This window comes from Nilaparvata lugens, chromosome 10 (assembly GCF_014356525.2).
Source record: "Nilaparvata lugens isolate BPH chromosome 10, ASM1435652v1, whole genome shotgun sequence".
Lineage (NCBI taxonomy): Eukaryota > Metazoa > Arthropoda > Insecta > Hemiptera > Delphacidae > Nilaparvata > Nilaparvata lugens.
The window spans coordinates 28,133,537-28,157,436 of NC_052513.1; the positions used below are offsets into that span (position 1 = coordinate 28,133,537).

General features: G+C 36.0%; 1 protein-coding gene across 4 annotated transcripts in view; it reads right to left on the reverse strand.

Annotated features, from left to right (window-relative positions):
- Positions 1-23,900, reverse strand: part of LOC111044649 (cell adhesion molecule 1) — a 245,470-nt gene that overhangs the window by 51,312 nt on the left and 170,258 nt on the right. For all 4 annotated transcript variants that reach the window (XM_039437113.1, XM_039437115.1, XM_039437114.1 and 1 more), the window contains one exon: positions 5,975-6,180. In XM_039437113.1, the coding sequence (XP_039293047.1) occupies positions 5,975-6,180 (206 nt within the window). The remainder of the gene's footprint in view (positions 1-5,974; positions 6,181-23,900) is intronic.

Genomic DNA, 23,900 nt, shown 5'->3' on the forward strand with positions numbered 1-23,900 from the left:
TTACAACCTAATCCCCAACAAGTAGAATCGTATTTGTGACACAAATCTCAACACGCATCTGATGGCATTCGCGATTTAGCATGCTTTCAACCCGGAAAACGATCTGATCGCATCTCGTCTGCAGCAACCGATTTCACGCCTTGCAAATCTCACGTTCTCTCAACGCAGTCTGAGTGAATACATTCTTCACCTAATGCAGACGATTTGTTTGGCTATCAGTATGCTGCCAACCCACACACAGCAGTCGTGATGCTATTTTGCTTGCTGCTTCCTATTCTGTGTATCTCGTCCTGCCCCTTACTCTTTTATTTATTCGTTTCATTCTCTCTTTTTCTTCTCCTTTTTCTTCTTCTTCTTCTTCTTCTCCTTCTCCTTCTCTTCCTTCTTCTCCTTTTCCTTCTTCTCCTTCTTCTCCTTCTTCTCCTTCTTCTCCTTCTTCTCCTTCTTCTCCTTCTCTCCTTCTTCTCCTTCTTCTCCTTCTTCTCCTTCTTCTCCTTCTTCTCCTTCTTCTCCTTCTCCTTCTTCTTCTTCTTCTTTCTCTATTAGAGCTTTTACGTGATGCTATTTTGCTGCCACCTATTCTGGTACATCGTCCTGCCCCTCACTCTCTTATTTCTCGTCTTCTTCTTCTTCTTCTTCTTCGTTTTCTTCTTCTTCGTTTTCTTCTTCTTCTTTCTCATCATTTTATTCTACTTTTCTTTTCACTTTAACTTGTCCTCCATCTTCAGCTACTTTTCCATAATCTACTCTCTCATTCATCTATTTTCTCTCATATCTTTCCTCTTGACCCAACTTTTTGTTTCCTTTATTTTGATATCCCTTATTTTCTCTGTCCTCGCTCTGATGTTCCCATTTCTTGTCCTGTCTCTTTTCTTTGATTTCCATTCTATTACTCTTTCCAATTTATCCCTTCAACCTTTTCCACTTCTCCCCCTTTCTTCTGACTCATTTTTTCTCAAAGTATTATTAATTCTCTACTTTAATGTTTTTTCTCTGCATTTTTCTACTCTTGCTTCTTCTTCTCCTTCTTCCTCTGATATTCATTCATTCTTCTATTTGATTCTTGTATTCCTTTCAAGATTTCCTCGTTTCTCTACCCCCAACACTACTATATAATCCTTATATTGCTGCCGCAGCTCCATCTCATATACACAAGTTTCCATTAGCTCTTTCTTCTTTCCTTCTGTTTTTATTTTGATTCTCCTCCGTCTTCTTTTGCTTGCACTGGTTACATCCATCCTTCTTGTTCCCACACCCCACTTTCTCCATTTTCAGCTACCTCTCATATCCTCTTTTCTCCGTTCACTTCTATTCTTATGTTGATCCTTATTTCTCTTCTGTTTCTACTGCTTAAATCCACCCTTCTCTTCCTCATACCCTACTTTTTTCTTCCCTGTCTACCTTCCATATTCTCTCTCCTTCTTCATCACTCAGTTTCCTCCCTCCCCTGCCCTTTCTCATCCTTGTTCCCTTCAACGTTGCTTCCAGTACACCTCACAATTGGTTCAGCACATACGTCACGAGTTGTAAATTAGCCTACTGATAGAAATGTATCTTTCCCTTCAACCTCAGTTCCATCCTCGCATTTCGCACCTATTTCTCTTCCGTTCACCTTTACTCCTCTGACTAGAGCCCATTTCTCTCGAAACACCCGATGCTTTCATTATGTTTCTGTCACTGTGCTCTCAACAAGCCTGTTCACCTCTTTATCATCGGCTGAGAAAAGCATGCACCTGTTTGGTTTTGCTCCTATTCTGTCCAGGGAAAACCGCTTGCTCATATTAATGTCTGCTCTTATTTCAAGTTTCTCCTGCTCACCTCTGTTATACTTCTCCATTAATTCTCTCATCTTATGCTTCTTCATATTCTCCTCCTCCTCCTCCTTTCTCTCCTCCCCTTTCACCTCCTCATTCTCCTCCCCCACCTCCTCCTCTTCCTTCTCCTCCTCCTCCTCCTTCATCTTGCAACATCCCTTAAACGTTTTCCTCCACCTTTCACATCAGACAAGCATTCGTTTCCTATTGAGTACCCACATTTGTTTGCACGTTATTTTCGACGTCTGTACACAACTCACGATTGGAGGGATTCCCCAACCTATGTTCCACATTATAGAATTGAAGCAGTTCTTAGACAAATGGTACACATTAGACGAGCAGCGATTCTAATGTCTTCTTCAGCAGAGAGAGAGAGAGAGAGAGTTATACACACAGGTTAATAGGGATGTTTGTTGAGGCTAGTCTACTTGATGCGGTGGTGATTCAAATTATGTGATTCTGTCAGTATCATTTCAAATAAATACTTCGTTCATAAATACGTGCCACTGAAAAAACCAATAAGACTAACTTCATCACGTATGCTCACTAATACGTGCTGAGCAAGCAGGTAATGCGTGATTTAGAAATAAAAGAGAAAATGTGACGAGTATGCTTCTGAACTAATAAAGAATCTCTAAGGAATAGGCTCGGGAATTGAGGATGATATCGATAAAATGAAAATGAACCACTTTCATAAAACGCACATATTCGATTTGTCAAAAATGCACAAGGGGATTGTAATTACTGATGCAGAAAAACGACAACGTTCTGAGAGAATGAAGAAATATTGGGCTGACGAGAAGCCAGACAGCTTCAGAACCAAGGATGATTTTAGTTGATTGACCAAAGTGGTCCAATGTGACCAAGAAATATGGAAATACGTGCTACTGGGTGAACCCCCTTTACATGTGTAGTGGGACCACAACATGAATCTTGGGAATTTGGCTAAGACAAACAACGTGGAGAATAGTTATCCATTCATTTCAATCTATCCTAATGAGCAGTTTCTATTATACTAGCTGAAGACAGCTGAATTACAGATTAAATTACTGAACCTTATAAATTATCTATTGAAAATATGTAGAGGATGTTGGATTTGGCTTTTACCAAACCAGCAATGCGGATAACTTGGTCCTACGATTACCCAGAGCTTCGTATTACAACATGAATCTTAAGCTGCGTACACATATACGCGCTTCCAACCCGCACCGAGCACGCTCCGCCCTCGTACCGCCCTCGTTCCTCCATCGAACCACAGTCGCTCCACCCACGCACCCATCATGAACGTTACGGAAGATGTTAGATCTTCTCGCGTTCCCCGGTCGAACCACTGTTGCCCCCCGGTCGATCATCAATCGCTCTGCTGGAGTGACGTTCGGTTGCGGAGCAGAGCGAAAGTCTGTACGCACCTTTACAGATTACAAGTCCTAAATATTTCGAAAACATAACTCAAACATAGGAATAGAAACGTTGAATCCCTGATTTGTAGTTTTGAGGATACAGATACGGCTGAAAGTATTACCAATCTCGTGTGGTCGAAACGTGTCACGTCTAAAGCTGCGTACACATATACGCGCTTCCAACCCGCACCGAGCACGCTCCGCCCTCGTACCGCCCTCGTTCCTCCATCGTACCGCAGTCGCTCCGCCCCCGCTCAGCAGTCGCACCCATCATGAACGTTACGGAAGATGTTAGATCTTCTCGCGTTCCCCGGTCGAACCACTCTTGCTCCCCGGTCGATCATCAATCGCTCTGCTGGAGTGACGTTCGGTTGCGGAGTCTGTACGCACCTTAACTGTGTCAAATCTAACAAACTTGTCAAGTCTAGCTTCAACCATGAAAACAAGGATGGAGTATGAGCGTCATTGATAGAGTAATGCGAACGAGATTGAACAAGAGTGTTGTTTTCAGGTACTCAGAACAGCAAGGACAATGGAACTCAATTGAAGTTCAAAGTTCATTGAGGTTAACATGAAATTATATAATATCAGTAACAATGATAAACTCAGTTATCATTATTCAAAAGATTATCGTGAATTATTAAGAACATAGGAGTGATCCGTGGTCTAGTGGATAGAGTGCTTGCGTAGCAGCATAGTGATCCCGGGTTCAAACCCCACTGAGAGCCAAAAGTTTTTTAAACAGATCACTCATGTGTTATCGGATGGGCACGTTAAACTGTCGGTCCCGGCTGATGTATGACAGTCGTAAGGCCCATTGACGGCTTAAATTATATATTCAGGCGGTGGGACCTTCCCGCAAGGGACTCCCCACCAACAAAAGCCATACGAATTTACTTTTTATTAAGAACATAAATAAATAGGAGTAAAGGATAAAATATGTATTTTTTTAAGTTCTCCAGTCGAATATTCAGATGGACATTTTCGACCAATGAATATAATTGACAAGATATGATGGGATGAACCTTTTCTCATGAGTTTCAAAAGAAGGTTGCTCTATCACAGTCGAATTCAGTCATAAAATATCTCAAAAAGGCTTGACAGGCATGAACAATTCAAGTATATAGTAAAATAACTATTGTTCTGTAATTGATCGTTTTCAAGGAGAGAATAATTTTGAATTGAAAAGGCTCTATTTGACACAGGTCTTCTTCCCAACATCTTCGGAAAACATATTTGATGGCTGCATGTCGATAACAAGGGAATGAAGTCGATGCACACAGTATAAGTTGAAGGTTTCCTTCTTTTTGTTTTTCATTCGAGAACTGATTATTTGTAGTGAATGTTGCTACTGATAACAATCTATAAAACTCTGGAAAGTAATAATGATGATAATGAGCATCATGACAGGGATTATCATAGAGCTGAAGAGAGATAGAACTGGAAAGTACGATTTATTCACTCTTGAGTCAAGTATAAGCTCGTCTGATCTAGTTTCTGAGAGCTTGTTATATAGAGCTCGCTCTTGCTTGTATTGGGTATCAAGACTCTGAATGGAGCTTATCTTTTTGTCGACTTCAAATAGTGAGGCCCTTGAGAAATAAAGTGGAGTTTATACTGCTTAGAAGTGAATTGCAGCGCTATGATGATATAATTTATATGGAGGAAGGGTTTGAGGAGGGATTACAAAAGGCGAAATAGTATTGAGAGGCTGAGTAGACGAAAGATCAGTATCATATTCAGGAACAGAATGTTGTTAATACGGTAAAATGAAGGGGTATTGAAAAAATCTTGGGTGAAGAAAAAGAAAAAACCAGTGACTTAATTTATCTATTACTTTTTAATTCCACATTGAACGTGAATGACAAATGAAATAAAATGATGTGAATGACTCTCATGTGGGTACTGATGTGTGATGACAAAGTTTGTCATCATGTCCTCATGATTTGTCATCATCATTTGTCATGTATGATAGCTTGGAGTATTCAAGGTACCCCTACATGTCAATTATTTTTGTCAAAACAAGTATAATGAATATCACAGGAAAATTATCATGATCAATACACTTCTAGTTGAAATGTGACTTTTGAGAGGAAGAAAACGGATCTTGAAAATATTCCATTGAAAAAGCTTCGGAGTCACTTGGAGTAAGGTCTGCTTGGTTAGGATTTCATAGTTAGGTAAACTTTGAATAAACAATTGAATAAATTTGTTCAAATTATCAAATTAGAGTTAATTGACCAATAATAACAATGAGAATAGGCCTATGGCCATCTTCGCTGAATTAGAATATTTATTTAAAATTGATCAGTAGATCAGTAATTCAGACGTGATATGATGTATTTCATTCGTGAATTTCTTATCCCATACATGTGCAAGAAGATTCTTTCCTTTATATTTTAGATATAGAATAACGCTAGCGAGCTGAAATCTTCATATCGACCTCACAGTTCTCTTATACTTTCAGCCTAGATACACACACACATCGTTCTTTGGACGTACAATTCCATGCTGTCCTTATGAATTCTATTACAGTATATTAACCGAAACTTGACAAACATGTGTTTGTCAAGTTCCATCCAATCTAGTAGATACCAGATTTGAACTGCTCGTAGCCGAAAATGGTTTCAGCTACTCTATTTCATTGATGCTTTAGAAATCTTCCATCAATAATCATATTGAAATTACTTGATTTAATCTATTGAAACATACTGAGTCTATTGATTGAAAATGAAAATGCAACAATTGAATGGAACTTACATCAACTTTGATGCCATCAACCCGGTAGGAGCTCTGAGGCGGATTTGACTTGGGTACATAGCGATAGAACTCCTCGTTCTCCTTGTACCATTTGACTGCGTACAGAGAGTCACCTTCCAGCTCGTAATGGCACTCCAACACTGCCAGCTCTCCCCTCAACTTGTACTGGGGCACTCCCACCCGCAACAGCTTCAGGCACAGGCACCCTGCAACCAATCACAAATCACAAAATCAGTTGCAATAGTCAGGAGAAATTAGACAATCTAATAATGTGGAGAAATCAATAATCATGGAATCAAAACTCGAAGATTACCGAAGAGAATATTGTTGAATCTTGTCCTTTTCATGGATTTTGGATTCATACAAGTACATTATCGTAAATGATAGGGAGAGAAAAAATAAGGTAACCTTGTGCTATCTCTCTCCCAAATTTAGATAACTTTTTGTGTAGTTCAGGAGTTGATATTGTGGTAATTATTTATATTAAATAAGAAGACTAAGAAATTGTCAAAAACCACAGATTTATCAGAAAAATTATGTTACACATATTCGAAATAGGTTAAGTCTTGTAGTTGTTCACTTCACAAAATTTTTAATTCTCAATTATTTCCACAAAGAAAATACTACACACTATCCTCAAACAGAACGCTTTCTCCAAATCTACCCAAAATATAATATAAAGAATAACAGTTCTGATTAATAGTTTTGAGTGGAGTAGTGATTTGACGAGCACTCAGCGTTATTTTACTGATTCTATAGTGAGGACCACGTTATAATGACAGTGAATAAAGATAGAATATTAGCGATGCCGATTCTCTGCATAAATTAATCATATTTCTACACTGTGAAAAACATAATTGGCACCGTTGGGGACCAAGAAAAGGATAGTACCACCGGCTTTGTCGAAAGATAGACAAGAATAGCAAAACCAAAGTTGCAAAACCAAATACTATCATTATAACGTGGACCTCACTATAGTAAGTTATTGATATTGGGTAATGAGTAGTAGTAGTAGGTGATGTGTAATGAATTATTTGATGAGAAGGCGTCATAGTACCTCATTAATTCATTGATGATTTTACTAGTCTCTCAAAAATAGGGTCCTCATCACTTGGTCTACTATTTGATTGAGGATTAAAACTACAGAATTCAATACAAAAACGATTGTTTTGAACGGCAATTGTCAGGACGAACTCGCGGACAAACTTGTCTGAGCTTGATTAAGGACTAAAGAAATCATTGATGCTCTTTTGACACAAACCACCCACAAATCTAGGCAGCAGAGAATATTCTATGATATTACTATTTTTTGAAATATGATAGAACATGGAAAGTTTTCAAAATTTATTAATTTATTATTATGCTTTTCCAATAACTTAAATTTAATCATCATATTAACTAATATAGTCTATCATCATCATCATATTAACTAATATACTAGTATCGAGTGCCTGATTCTGAAAAATGGATTGAAAAATTGAACTACGAGAGAAAATTCCAATGAATGACGGCTGTATCATCGTATCAATTTTCTAAGCATGCAACTAATGATTATTATCCTTCTCCGAATTATTATTCAATAAACAAAATACTGTCATTTCAATTCATCAATACAATTGAATTGCGTTGAGCAGTATCACGGCCACCTATTCTATAATCCAATCACAGTACATGAACTGATTCCAGGAAATCAGCAGTATTGAAATCTGTAGCCTTGAAAAGCTCTGATTCCTGGGAATTCGTCTTCAATTTTTCCTCATTCTTCTGTGATAACCTCATAAATGAAAAGGCCTCTCAGGGAAACTCTAATAATTTGCAATGCTCTTAATACACACCAACTTTTGTTTGTCATTTGATTTCCTCAGCAATTGAATCCATCAATTATAACGATTTCCCAGAAATTCAAAAACAACAATGTACTCAACTCCTGGAAATCAATAAACCAGGCTATTCATCACAATAACGTCCTACTCAGAGGTCGAAGCTGATACTCATATCAAATGTTATTCCTGTCAGGAAACAAACGTATTTATCACAATTACGTCCTTCACAGATATGATTCCTCATACTATTCCTATTTCCAAGATTTCCAAGTACCGGGTTGACCCCACTGTACAAACAATGTAGTACATTATTCAGAGGAAACTAGCTGGAAGCCATCAAACTGTAACAACAACAACAGAAGTTCATCATCAATTTGTGAATGCATACACTGCCAACTAAAGTGGGCGGAGCCAGCACACTAATCGGCCACGATTTATCGGCATGATGCGGACAATTTGCATAGAAATAAATGACAGTTGACATGCACAGAATAATTTTGTAATGCGTGGAAAAGCATAGAAGCTTTCACATATACACAACCGACAATTAATCTCGGATTACTACACGTTTTTAGGGAATAATTTCTAGACTCGCGTGCAGGCAAATGACAACGAAACGGTAATTGCACACTCAACGATAACTGCTGCTATCTGAATGAAGATGAAGTGATAGTGACCTCTCTTATGAGCTACTTGACGTTGCCAACACACTTTGCCGTCAAATTTGCATAAATGCGTGATGTGGCGCGATTTACAGTTGCTCGACTCTGCTTCTTAATCACGCAGCGCTCGTAAACGATTTCGAATGTAGCGAACCACTTAACCGACGCAGAAATTCGCTCATTGATTCATCGTTTAGCTGGCTTATCATCATCAAATGGCAATGCCAGGTTTCCTGAGTCTGTGGAATAATTTTGGGGTCGACGAAATAATCAACATTCTTTACAGAGATTACAGTCATGTAAGAGAAAGTACAACGTTTGACCATTTCACGGAATGAAACTTGGATTACAAATGTCGAGCATTCATTTGGAAAAACATGAAATGTTTCTACTCCCTTCAATCTACTCCTCACTCCCCATTAATCTATTCCCGTTAAACTCCATTCACTTTTGATTATCCAATTCTTGGCCAGAAAAATGAAAACAAGATCGAACAATCATCAGACTTACAAATAATCCAACTATATCAATTTTACACCTATCAACAGTTAGATTTAGAATGGATAATATTAATTTAGAAAATCACACATTTGATTTTTCAAAATCGCAGTTTGTGGAGGGAATGGGGGTGATATAAGTTATCCTATGGAGGAGATATTGGAATGTATATCTTTATGTAGGCCTGAGCAATTTTGTCCAGTGAGCAATCCATTGTTTGGAATAACAATAAGGATAAGCATACGCTATGTATTAAAACCTACTGAGCCAAAGCTTTTAAACTTGGCAAACCTATTCGGATACTCTTTTAGTGCATTTCTCTCTTGAAGTTCGATCACCACCCTCATAGATAAGCTGAAATGAAATTGATCATGTAATATTGAAAGAATAATCATTACTGATTGTATTGCGTGTCCTTAGCAGTGAGTATAGGACATCACATACAACATCACAGGACAACATCACATAATGAATGTTTCATTCTATACTCACTGGTCCTAAGATGATTAATGACGACCAAGGCCACCAATTCTTATCATCTGCCTATCCTAATTGTTATTCTAAACAATGAATCGCACACTGGACTACTTTTCCCATGATCGCTCATTAGAAATCGCTCATTGGACGAGAGCCTATGATATTGTCGTGGAAATCGTATATTATCTTGATTTGAACTGATATCAATCTAAGATGATTCCAGATCTAGCTCATTAGCAACTATTTCATTTCTTATAATTTATTCCATTTGAGTTCTTATTATTGATTTCTATTGTCATTGGCAATTGCAATAAAAATATTCATAAAAAGCTATTTCGATTACTAACTCTAGTAGATTTTTTCCTAGAAGACAGGAGAGAACTGTCCTGAGAATGAATTGATACAAATAACCGAAGAAAGAGTTACAAATAAGAGCGAAGAAGACTACAAAACGAGAACACCATCCGTCCAAACAGCCAATCTCATTTCGATTCAATCTTCAGCCTATCTGCACCTGAACGTTGAAACTCCACTTCACAGCCCTATTCCAATAGTAGACCTAACCTTATTTTCTCACAATCCGGTACCAGAATTGCATGTACTAGTACTATGCAAATGATCGCACATTTCCAGGATCTTGTTCTGTGTCACAAGTGTTTTACGTGAACATGAATATATGTTTCATACAAGAAATTGCATGCTTCGTCACAGCCTACAACACAAACCAAGTTACGTGTATATCTATATCGATATCCATAATAATAGTGTTTATAACTGTATATTTATGCGCATATAAGCACCAACCACAATGTGACACAGTCATTGCGAGTTATATTGCCTCCTGAGCAATAGTCGCGTACATTCCATATGCTGTGAAAATTGTTCGATTTAGAAAATTTACGGCTTTTCCACACCAAAACTGCTCCGAATACCAATAATGCATGCACCAATAGGCTTCTATGGCTCTGCCGCCAGCATTTTAAATCCTCGTTCCCTGATAAGAGTCGGTCGAATTGAATGATACGTTCCTTTTTTTCGGGTATCTATTGAATTGAAATGGCTTGTTATGGTTGCCATCTGCAATGGATTATTCGGAGAAATGGTCAGTAAGGAAGTTGCAACAAAACATCGAATGATATTTCGGATGCCAGAGAATATTGTGAGGTCTTGTTTGCATAGTGATGGAATGAGAAAAGCCTTCCGAATGGAAACGTGGTCTAAGAAAGAATTATAACATACATGAATACATGGCAACAATCATGTGCATATCATATTCTGAGCTCAAATGGATTCATTTTCCCGAGCAAATGTAAATTCATCAATTACAAATATTATTGAAATTTTAACAGATGAGATTTATCATGGATATATAAATTGTCTGTCATACAACTTGACGGTATGAGTTTGGACTTATCCGGATTGATATAACTTGGTAAATTTTTTCTCATCAGCTGAAACTATTATGAATATCCAATTTATAATGACATGAATTATATTCTATGGAGACACTCATAAAATAATACCATTTTCCAATAGAAGGGGACATTTTTTAATCAGTTATTGAAAACCATAGAATAGCCTACAACTCTGCTGATATAGTGTGTACAATCAAGTCGAAAACTTACTTTTAAACATCAATGCGAATTGATAAGAATAGAAATTGCTCACGAATGAATATTTAGAAAAATACTTTCCAAATTCATGATAAAAATCACTTGAAGTAAAATTTGAATTTCACTCTTAAACTCTCCTCATTCAATGCAGCACATTCTACAACATTACTAGAAACATACACAACCCGGATCAACTTCTCCAAACCAGCAGTTGTTGACTGCAAAGCGCGCGGAGAATTTAAATTTCGTCAATTCATCCAGGAGGGGGGGACACAGAACAGGGGGCATAAATTTCGAAAAACGACGCAACTGAATCGGTAAGGTCGACTATAATGCCGGGGATGCCACATTACCAGACAGCGGAAGCCGTTACGAAAACATTTCTCCGGTAAGTGCTGCAACTTTCTGCCAGACGAGACACAAAACCCGTGTCTGTCCCGTTATATATACACCGGGACACTCACGGAGGATGTCGTGGCTTTTGGGCCCCGTATAGGAGGAAGATAGAAAGAAAAGTTTATACTAGGAAGGGTGAGGAGAAGCATCTGAAGGGTAGTGAGGAGAAAAGATGAATACATTGAGGATTCTAGGAGAGTGAAAAAGATAGAAGAAGTACAAGGAGTGTGCATCAGCACACTGAAGGGAATGAGAAAGAGAAGAACACATTTAGGATACAAAATAGTACAAGCATGCAAGAACAGAGAGAAAGAACTCATTTCATTTATTATTTATTGTATAAAGCACTATAATCATAATATGTATTTATAATAATATATATATAATTCAAGAAATAAATATCGGATGCACTACAGAGGAGAACTAAACTGGAAAAGATAGGAAAAGGGAACATTAAGAAAACATGAATAGGAGAGAAATTGGAAATGAAGCTCCAGTGTAGTTTACTGGGAGTTGTAGAAACAATCAGTTTCTTCATTCAAAAAATAATCTGCAGGAAAAGTGTGAGAATCTTTATTACTTTGAGAGAGTAACGTATTATATTCAAATTGAGAGAAACACATTTTAGTCAACTAATACCTCGAAAGAGAATTATTAGAAGAAACAAATTTCAACAGTCAACTCACATCCCTAAAAAAAATTACTCAAAGTCATATCAACAATAATTAAATTTGTGATTATCGCTCTATCCCTGAACTAGCAAGTTTCCAAAGTTTCTTTATTTCCAAACAAATTGTGAATATCAAAAGTGAGTAATCAAATCTATGAGAGGAAAAACAGTGCGGAAGTAGTGAGCACACACTGTACACAATAGAATCTCACAGTGATAATATTATAATCAATATCATAACAATCAACTGTGTTCAAGACAACACATATGCAGATTGATAATTATCCAGTGAGACAAGCTGTGACGTGCTACTATATACATGGGATGGGAATAATTTGATGCGATTAGAGCTATCGATTCAGCTCAGCAAGTGGTATAATAATCTGAAAGCTCACTGCCGCCAATCTGTGGCAAATTCTTGTGGCTTGTTGTTGAATTTTCCTCACTCTCCTCTGATCCAACTCACAAAATCACAACGATGGATAGAAGTTGGAGCAGACAATCTATCAGACGAAGAAGGAGAAAGAGAGGGATGAGGGAATCTTCAGACTACGACCTACATACACAGCAAAAGTTGCCGGAGTATATTATTCAGAAAGAACTCATAAATTCTGCACGAAATTTAATAACAAAGTTCGAGTGAAGAGGAATGCTACAGCATTATGAATAGCTAACGTGATACAGGATTCTATAAGATTTCCCGAAGAAGGAATAATCTCATGTCTTGAACAACATGACCCAGATTCACCTGAGTCATCCAAATTTTCTACAAATTAATAGTGAAAATTCATGGAATATCATCGATGCATTCCAGTTATGATTGAGAGTAGTTTAAGCAACGAATTTAAAAGGGATTATTTCAAATGAGATACACTTGAATTCAAGTTAACAGCTATTCAATACGATTCACATTACATTATATTTACAAAACTATACGACATATATTTGAACTGAAATCATTTTTGTAATCTCATGTTACAAATATTACTATAATAAATCTCAAAAAATGTTATCAGCTGTTCAACTCAATTCGGAATTGTGATATAAGAGTATTATTTGACCTCATCATCATATTGATTCGATGTGTAGTGTAGGAAAAATAAGCTTTTGGTTCAGAAATACCGTGGAGCAAGTCAGTCAATACTCAAAGAACTTGAAATTTGGATAGGACTTGGAGTCGAGAAAGCAGAGAGATTTTAAAAACAGGATATTTCCTTTCAAGGCTTTTTATCTCCGTTAGAGTTTACACAGCAGCTAATGAGTCATATATGGACCAAAATTAGCCAAGTAATCACAGAATGTGTACCTGGGCGAATTTCGCGCTAGCATACACGATAAAAAATGTTCTGAATTCATGTGAGATCACATAAGGTCGGTAATTAGTAGTCCGAATCAGTAAGAAAATGCTGACTATCATGGTAATCCAAATTATCTTTGCCATACTTTATAACGTAGCTACATTTTTGAAGAAGACGGGATGATTAAATATTTGCATCGTTATTTCCACATGGGGTTTTCATGTTTTTATAATGTGAGATTATGCCTGGTTGGCTGGATGCTGTAGAAATAATGAGCGCGAATAGGGAAATCCATCAGAGCCGTTTTTAAACTGTGGGCGATGTTTGCTCAGCGGTTGAGAAAGGTGAGCCGGAGATTTATTCTAAGTTATTTATTCCAGAGAATGTGGTCAGTTTTTTAACATGTATTAAGAGTAGAAACTTATCACTTGGAATTATCAAGCACGGAAGATATAATATTGAGGGTGTGAACACATTGCTGACATGTTCCTATGAATGGGAATGGGCTGCTTGTGAAATGTGATTATCATAACTTTTTCCAAATTCCAATAGAGTTTAATATGCATAATACCCCTACTGTTTATGCTGTATCCATATAAATTTACATTACAGTACACCATCTATTTGTCTTTCTTCCATTAGGGCAACTCTTGATTATAAATAAAAATAGAATTCTAAGTACCCTTTTCAAAATTGTTAAAATATGTTTCGGCTATAATGATGCCATTATCAAATGAATGGAAAATAAATACATTTTGAGAAGGGTACTTAGATTTCTATTTTGATTTCAATACAGTAATATTAAAAATACAATAATATTCAACATTTTTATTTGAATACACATATGGAAGAATGATTTTTTTCCATAATATTTTTACTGTTTTTAAATGTGCATTATTCATAGGTCAATTATTATGGATTTTCAATTCTGGACTGAAGAATCCTGTTCGAAAGCTATAAATTTTTCTCAAATCACTGTTACCATCCTGTTACCATTTACTTCTCAAATCTCTCAATAGGAAACTATATCTCATATGAATCTAATCTGATGATACTTCCATTGTATCAAATCTCTATACATTCAAATCATTTCTTTCTTATACGTGAAGAGATAATATCTTGATTATGTTTTGTGGATCGTAACATCCAATATTGAAACACAGCTCACAAAACTATAAACTATAACTCAGTGCACACACCATAAACAGAAAAACAGTCTCATATTTCGTTAGCAATCCAGTCCGGTAATACTAAAAATTCGTCTAATAGCTCAATCAACTTTTCAGGTGATAATACCCAATTCGAATTCACTGAACGCTCCCGGCCGAGTCGTAAATAACACTCTGTAGAATGATTGACCTACGGATTTATAACAATGGGGAAGAAAACGCGTTATTCTAGGATCATTGGCCACAAATCTTTATAGAAAGAACGGCGCAGGCTATAAAATTCCAACTTGAGACATTATTATTGTCTCAGATATCCGTATTCTAGTGATACTCGGATAAACTGTATCTGTGTATGGAATCAATTTTTGATTCAAGACTTTCAAGATAGATTCTACCCATTTCCGGAAATTTCTGCAGAAGAATAAGAAATACTTTTCGAGTATGGAAGAGCAGGGAATCAGTTTTCGATTTTCAATTTAGACTACACACATTCCCGGAATTTCACACACATAGTGGGCAACCAAGCTTTTACCAGATATTTTACTGGATTTATCACATTGATTACTTCATCAAATCCTTAACCATTGAAGTTGGAGCTCGAATCCAAATACATTACTATATCAATGTGAAATTCATTTCATGAAATGGCACACATTCACACGCACACATACATCACATGAAGAGCCTTATTGAAACATACAATATTTCCAATATGGTCTACTATACATTGAGCTAAGGGTAGATGAAGCATAGCTTATGTAAAAGTTTAAAAATCATTTCTCTCCTTCAACTTTACCTTCTCTTCAACCTTATTTTATCTCACACAACATGTTTCGACTTATAATGTAATCCGTAGGAATACGTATGATGTGAGAAATAATTAAAGTGAATATTGGAGTACAGCTCGTTTAAAAATATAATGTGTTATACTGCTACGGGATCGAATAACATGAATTATTATAATATTATCTAAAAAAATGTAGCTGAATCGTGCACAAAAATAAAGGAATAATATCACTCAATAGTATAGTATACTATAGTAATACTCATATTGTATGGCTGTACTCGTTTGTGAATATTCAATGGTATGAGCAGATCAGGATGACAAGATATCATGAGAGAATAATGAATTCTGTAGCTATTCGAAAGATTCTATATAAGAATTCCGTAATAGGAAGTTTCCCTGTTTGGATAGATATACTATATTGCTTTGAAGGTAGGCTACAGTTCCAGTTACATTATTCTATCAGCTCTATGCTACGGAACGGCAACAATGTGTTGAGCAGGTTCATTGCAGTGCTGTATCATAATATTTCCCTTCAATTATCCACACCAGATATAATTGGGTTTTGCGGGCCCTCGTTCACCCAGCTTCAAAAAATGAGAATACCGAAAACGCCCTCGAAGAAAATGGAGCTGAAAAAATGATAATTGAGGCAGCGTGGTATTCCCTCGGACGCACCGATCTCGTTTCTCCCAACAAGTGAGAAATTAAAATTTGACACTTTTCACCGCTGCGTTGGAAATTAGTTTGCTCGATCCGACGACGGCTGGCCTCACACGCGCTGCTCTAGAATAGCCAGTGAGAGAGATGCACAAGGGGAGAACCTCTTTCTATTATATTGGAGAAGGAGATAGGCTACTGAGAGTGAAGCTGGAAGGAGAACTGGAAGCGCTCAAAAGTGAAAAGAGAGAGTAATGAAGAAGAAAAAGAAGAAGAAGGATGAGAATAAGAAGAATAAAAGGAAAAGGAAAGTAGAAAGAATGGAAATGGGAGAAATTAATATTGAGAGATAGAGTGATTGTAGAGACTCGTACTTAGAGCAAAACACATAGGAAGGTAGTGAATATAGGATTGAATAGAATTGGGAGCAAAAGAAATTAGATGATAGAGGAAGAGGATTTGAGAGAAGAGAAAATATCTCATCGAATGAGGTGAATAATTAAGTGTGGAGAAGTGAGATTACAAGGAAAATAGGGAAGGAATGCAAGTAAAAGAATTATTAGTGAGAAAAAGGAAAAACAGAAATATGAATGTTTTACTGAAAGAATGGAAGCAAAAATGTGAGAAATATCTATGATGAGTGTGGAGGGACTATTGGGCTTCTGAATAATAGCAGAGGGAGAAAAGGGATCAAACTGGAAATAATGATGGATGATAGAGGTAATGAAGAGAATTGAGAGGAAATAAAAGAGCAGAGAGAATATAGAGAGTAAATAGCTTATCATTGAAGATAAAAGCAAAACCAGAAAACTTGTAAGTTAATTTAGAAATATGGAATATGAAAGGTCTAAAAGAACAGCTGAAAAAGGAGAAATCAAGATAACAGAAGATAGGAGGAGCAGAAAAATCTGAAAATAAGTTGGGAGAGAAAAACCAGTGGAGATCGATAGGAATGAAACAGTGGAAAGGAAGTAGGACAGTAGAAGAATCAGAAAAACAGAATGGAAGAGAAAATCGGGAGGAGAACCAGCAAAATGGTATTGAAAAAAGTGACTTGTGTAATGCGCAGGAGCAAACAGCAATGTGACGTGAAAGATGAAAAATAATTGTATATAAAAAAAAACCGAGTAATCAATATAAAAAACAAAAAGGAAAAGAAAAGTAGAAGTGATAATTAAAATGTATGCAATGCATTGTTTACATATTAAATGTATGCAATCATATATTAGAATTAAAAATGTATTGAAATGTACTAGTTCTCGAAAATGAGAATAGAAAACCCCAAAAGGAAAGGAGGCATGACGTTGAGAAAAGGGAGAAAAGAGTAGGCAGAGTGGAGTAATGAGTATGAAGAGAATAAAAGGAAGAAGGAATTCCAGACGAATGAGGAGAAGAGGTAGAAGCTGCAGCAGTGGCAGTAGAATGAATAATATCTCCTCGCTGTACCGGCTGTTTGATTCATTGTGGACTCTGAGTGTAGGCGATGTAGAGAGAGAGGGTTGGAAGACACAGAGGCATCATGGGAAAAAATGAAAACCTTTCATTCCTCCTCCTCCTCCACTATTCTCTTAGCAAGCCCCATACCGGTCAGCAATGAAATATTTACTCAACTTGAATTGGTTTCTGTTATACTTTCGAAGCCGTCAGTTTGGATTGTCGAGGGCGGGGGAGCAGCAAGCCTCGTTGGCCAAGTCTCTTGTGTCCTTTAGACCCCCTTCTCACTCTCTTAGCCCCCCAAACAGGGTCCAATTTCTCGCGTGACGTAACCAGTTGAATAACGCCGCCGTTTGCGGTCAAACAACAACATAACACTGATTTGTCGTCGGTCGGCTGTTTGCTTTTTCTAGCGCAGTTCACTCAAACACAGTTTTACGGCCAAATCGGCACGTTTTTTTGTCTCCGAAATGATTGTGGGGGTTAGTGGGCGAATTTTCAACACCTGATTCTCTCTATACTATGGAAAGTGTTTGTGGGTTTTGGGTTACGACTTCATTTCACTTCTTTGTTGATAATAATTTCAATTCTACATCATCATCATTTGATATCGTTTGAGATCTGCTTCTGTTATTTCAAACTAGCAGTAACGTAAGCACCTTTTGGAGATCATGATTGAGTTTAACAATGATGACTGAAGCTATTCAGAAACTCAACCAGAACATAATTCACTAACATGAAATCTGAAATTAGAATCATCATAACATGAGTAGGCTACATGTAAGTGATACCAGTTCAATACCATTTTTGTCTATGTACATGACTCAAATTCAACAATTGAAACAACATTCTCGTTCCAGAAATACAACCCGAGAAAAGTTTGAATCGTGTAACTCAGTTGAAAACATGCATTTTGTTCCTATAAATGGAATTTGGATTGTATATTGCAATGGTCTGTAGAAACCCTTAGTACGCTGAACAAGGACTTGTTTCCTATCTATGGAGTTAACACAAAACTTGATCTTCCAACGTAAATAGGTTTGTAGGATTGAAGTGAAACACTACAAGTAACTTTCAACCAGCTTTCAACCAATAGCAATCATGAACATGTTTATGAATGAAGATATTATCTTTTGTGGAAATGTAATAAATTAATCACCCTCAGAAAGTGAGATCAAATTGGAAATAAACATCAGGTTAATTCAAAATGTAAGTTTTGTTAATTCCATGTTAACAAGTACTGAATAATAATAATCGTTCTTTTTGTCAGACTTGAAAATCATAGAATTAATCAAATTTGGTACATAAATGTCAACTTATAGTCCTTGTATGTTTTATTCATTGGAGTAAGTTAGAAATAAACAATCTGCTAATCCACAACCTCTGTTTTTCCCTATCCTACTATATCCCTATCCTAACATGTCACTTCATGACTATAATCACCCCTTCCATAAAAAGCTTGAAACACACAGGATCAATCAAATTTGAAATAATTGCTATTTAAAGTCCTTGTGTGGTTGATTCGCATGTTGGTTAACATGATCATGATGAAACAGGTTAGTCATGATCATGGTGAAACATGTTAGTCATGAGCATGACTCACTCTTAGTTGAGTACTGCAAACATATCCAGCTCTATCACTATTGTTATTCGCTAAAAATAACATGTTATACCATAATGTTCGGTTATCATGGATTTCAAATGAGTTGGAATAGCCGACACTTGTAGAATGGAACATCAATTGAAACTATTTTCAAGTCTTGTAGTTTCCATTCAGATTCAGAGATGAACTGTATATGACTATACATGACTTTAAGACTATATAAGTGGTTCCATCCAGTGACAAAATATAATTTTGGTCCAGAACATCCTTTGTCATCTGTCAGTCCCCTGATAGACACTACAGTGGGATTTACTTCAAGCTGTTGACATCAGTTTGAAGTAAATGTAGCCTGAGCTGTCATCACTTTTGAACATGACCTATCTCGTGATAATGATGATTCCTAAATGAATAAATAGTACAACTTTTCCATACCTACAAAAATAATATGAAGAGGTGGAACAAAACAACAGGAAGAATCATCAGAGAGGATGAATAATCATGATGAGAATATTATTAATCCCTCGTCAATTCATCACCAATAAGTTGAGTAAAAAGCTGGTAAGAAAAATAAATGAGTGGTTGGATCGAATGACATAATAATTCAAATAGTGGCTGCCAAAGCCGAGTAAACTTTTTCTTTTTCTCTCCAATATCCATCTTGAGAAACAAAACTTAATTCTATTAGGTCTCCCTCTGCCTTCTCCCCTATCCTTTCTTACTCCCCTTTCCCTTCTTACTCTTTCTTATTAGTTTTTAGTTTCTTTTCAAATTTAGTGATATTTCTTTCAGTTTTTCTATTGTTTCCTTTCACTGAATTAATTTATTTCATCATTTTTCCTGAAAATTTTAAATATTGTCACGTGGTAATTTAAAACCACCAAATATTTTAAAATGAACCAATGAAATGTAATAGAACTATAAAATTGGAAAGGAGGTTATACCTACTCAAAGGATAAATCAACTTAAATCAAGTATCATTAGCGATTAGGAGTAATAGCGTTATCAAAAACGATAGGAAAACATGTATAATTGTGATTTAATAATTATGAGAACCCATTGGTAAGATCAAAAGATTAAAAAGCGGCTTACTTATTATTGGCGGATTATAAAAAATAAAATGCATGAACATTGAGGTTAGAATTATTTGTTTACATTTTGAAAAGAATTAGTCGATCTTGGATAAATCAATAATTATTAGAATCAATACTGAACGAATCAGCTGATTATTCGATCAACCCATATAACAGGTTGAATTATATAAAATTTACTCATAAAGGATATATTATGTATACTAAAGGAAGTCGATGTGTAGAAATACGAACACCCATTATTTCTGTATAAATATTTATTATAATCTAAAAAAGCATGATAAATCAAGAGTATACAAAACTCATATAAAAACTAAATGTATTAAAATCGCATGTTAGGATTTATTTATGAAATCAATTTAAGATAAACACTCCATACATTTGTATAAAAACTCTTTTTTATTTAATTTTTTCTATTATAAAGCCGAGGAAGCCCTGATTCCCAAGGCAACCAATTGTATTGAGTTTATTAAATTGAAGGCCAATCAGAGAGTAGCTTACAGAATTATTCGTGGAAGAGACAAATTTTTCTGAAAACCTCCTTCTTCTGGCTTAAGATCCCGACCTGAGAGGATGCACATGGAGTTTAGGGTTCTTTCTTCCTCTTTTTAAAATTTTAAAAACTATTAAGCCAAACCCTTTTTTAATGTAAAGTATTTGTATTAAATGTTCAATTATCTGTGAACTCAGTGCTGTCAAAGAGTTCGTAATTTGTAACGATTCCCATAAAAATATCTTTAATTCGAAAGAAACTTATAAGAATCTGGATCACGCGTTAGCCCAGCAGTGACGAAAAGGAGCCTACCTAATTAATTATTGGAAATAATTAATTCAATCCACGAGACCATCAAGAACTTCAGTTCAGTGAGTGATTAGTCAAACGAGCTCGTTTTAGATCTACGTACAGTGGGGGAATTAATAAAAAAAAGTGCTATTCAAATTAACTTGAATTAAATAAAAAGTCACCACGTGTTGAATAATATCACATAGTTCATAAGAACATTTTATAAATTTATTTAATATATGTAGGAAGCTTATTTCCATGCACAGCCCGAATTCATATAAATCCCTGAGATCTCATGTTTGAATATTAATTTATTAATTATAATTTTGTTAATTGAACAAAAGTATATCATATCAAACTTATAGACCGAACAGGTTTTTGTTTGCAGAATTTTGTATTGATTGGAAGTATAAGTATCAGTATTAAATATAATATATTTATGAATTTGAAACTCACTATTGTGAATATTAGCAAAGCCTGTGATAATTATTCAGATTTTAGAAATAGATTATTTAAGTGAATTATAGATATATCGAATATTTTATGCACAACTTTTTTATGGGAATATATTTTGTGTTTTATGTCAGCATACAAACTCATAGAATTTTTTATTATATCCTAACTCATCTCGTGATATACAGTTTGAGCTGTTTTAATACCAACAAATATTTAGCAGCACTTAAAATTATTGAATCGAGTAATATTAATCTTATTCAGAGCACTCAACATTTATCATCCTTTGATGATATTCATCTCATCTACCAGAACAAGTATATTGAGAAATTATATTAATAAGGTTCCAGTTATATCATATAAGGATCCAGAGAGCTTCAAGAACTGGCGTTGTAAGTTCTAAGGAATTTTGGAAGGGTATATTGGTGAATACTTGTATTCACGATGAGCGTTTTAAGAATCAAATAGCAACTACTATAGTTGGTCCTTATTATTCTCTAGTGGTACATGGTTACTGATAATCAGTCATCAAATATTCTTTTACTTTCCTTATTGGTATTCTTCAAGAACTTCATAGAAGCAGCGGTAAGAATTATCAATCACCGGTCCTTGAACCTTATGGTGATTATATAAATTTGTAAAATTCATGTATCTACCACTGAGCTAGAGCTGAGGTTTGAACCCAGTAATTTTGCGAGCCGGACGGCCTTAATTTTTTGTGAATTTATTCGCAAAAGAGGGAATTTAGAGACGGCTCTTATAAATATCAGAAACATCATATTATCTGTGAAGGATTTACAATTCACAACTTCACATAATGGCACCCAACCAGTGGAGCGTGATGAAAAGCTTACCTACTCAATCTCACTATCAATGATTCATAAAATTATTGATAAAACTGAAAGCTGCAAGAAGTATAATCTGAAGTTGATTCAACAAGATATATCTGATGATCTATTGTAAGTTTCTGGCTAAAATAATTGAGTTGCTCTACAAATTTAAATTTTTCAAGCTGCATAAATACAGACAAACTGTATCACACGAGTTTGATAACATAATTCTCATAATAGAGGAAAAATTGGATGGAAATTTCCATAAAAGTTATAGTAAAAATTTGATTTTGATTTTTGAATCTAGATATTTTATGCTGACCAGGGGTATAGATTATTTGAAATATAATCGCATAGCTATTAGTAAGGAAGATAAAACCCTACCTAAAATTTTAAGAACTATATTAGCGTAATCTATCTTTGTTGATAAGCATACCTGTATCACTCGAAGGTCTTTTCGTAATATATGTACATGACACTTGAAATTTTTAACACCACACAATTTTATCCAGAATAGGCACTCTCACTAAATCCATTTTAACATTTCTGAAATTTGGCAACACACTTGGCACTTTATTCGAAGTAATCCATAATAACATCACCATGAACCAGTCGCCAGCTAACTCGCAAATTTCCTACTTCAGCGACCACCCACAAAATTATGTAGCTACGACACAGGCCAATCAACAACCTCAGGACAATGCAGCGGAGACCCCACGAGAGAGAGAGGGAGGCAGCATATGCTCCATCAATTTCGACCCGCAAAACTAGGCCCAATTGTCTTCTACGAAGATCGATAACGTCGTCGCTGCGATTAACTCCGATGAGAGTCTGGCTGAGGGAGATGAGGGAGTGAGGGCGTCCAAGTCGGTGCCGGCGTCTCCGCAGATCGCTCCAAGCGTCGCCGAGGGAACAAAGAGTGCCGCCACCCAATTGCCATCTGACATGACCAGTCAACCACCACCCGCCGCCACCAACCTGGAAAAACGCAATATCACCTTAGACTCTTCAGTTGGCTGTGTTACAAATCACCTAATGAATGATTCCTCGAGTGAGTTTAAACTCATTATCAACCAAGCCATGGCAGAGTTGATGAAAGAGATAAAAGCAAGCCAGAATAAAGGGGAAGAAAATACCAAAATCATCCAAAAAGATGTCAAAGCTGTACAAGGAAGTGTGGAAAAAATGGAAGAGAAAGTTGAGGGAAAATTCTCTGAATTCAAGGAGGAAATGAAAAACATGATAGACATTAAAATAGATATGCAATCTACAATCATCAAATAATTAGAAACCCGTATAGATGATGTCACCTGTCAGATAAACGAACGGTTGGATGACGTACCAAAGGAAGTTAAAAAACAGGTGGACGTATTGGGTAAGGAGCTAGGCACCACTATCATGGGAACTGTTATGGAAAAGGTGTTAGAAAACGAGGGCGAGATAGAGTCAAAAGTGGAGGAAAATAATAATAAAATAGCGAAAATAGTCAAGGAGCAGAGTAACGTGCAGACAGGCATAGTGAATTTAGCAGAAGAGGGGGCAAAATCACGTGAGAGATACGGCATGTTGGAGAATGCTATAGGCGGACAGCAATTGAAGCTAACCGGATTGTATGATGAAATGAATGCAAATAAGAAAATTATGAATGATAAATGGATCGCGAATGAAGAACAAGTCTCCAGAA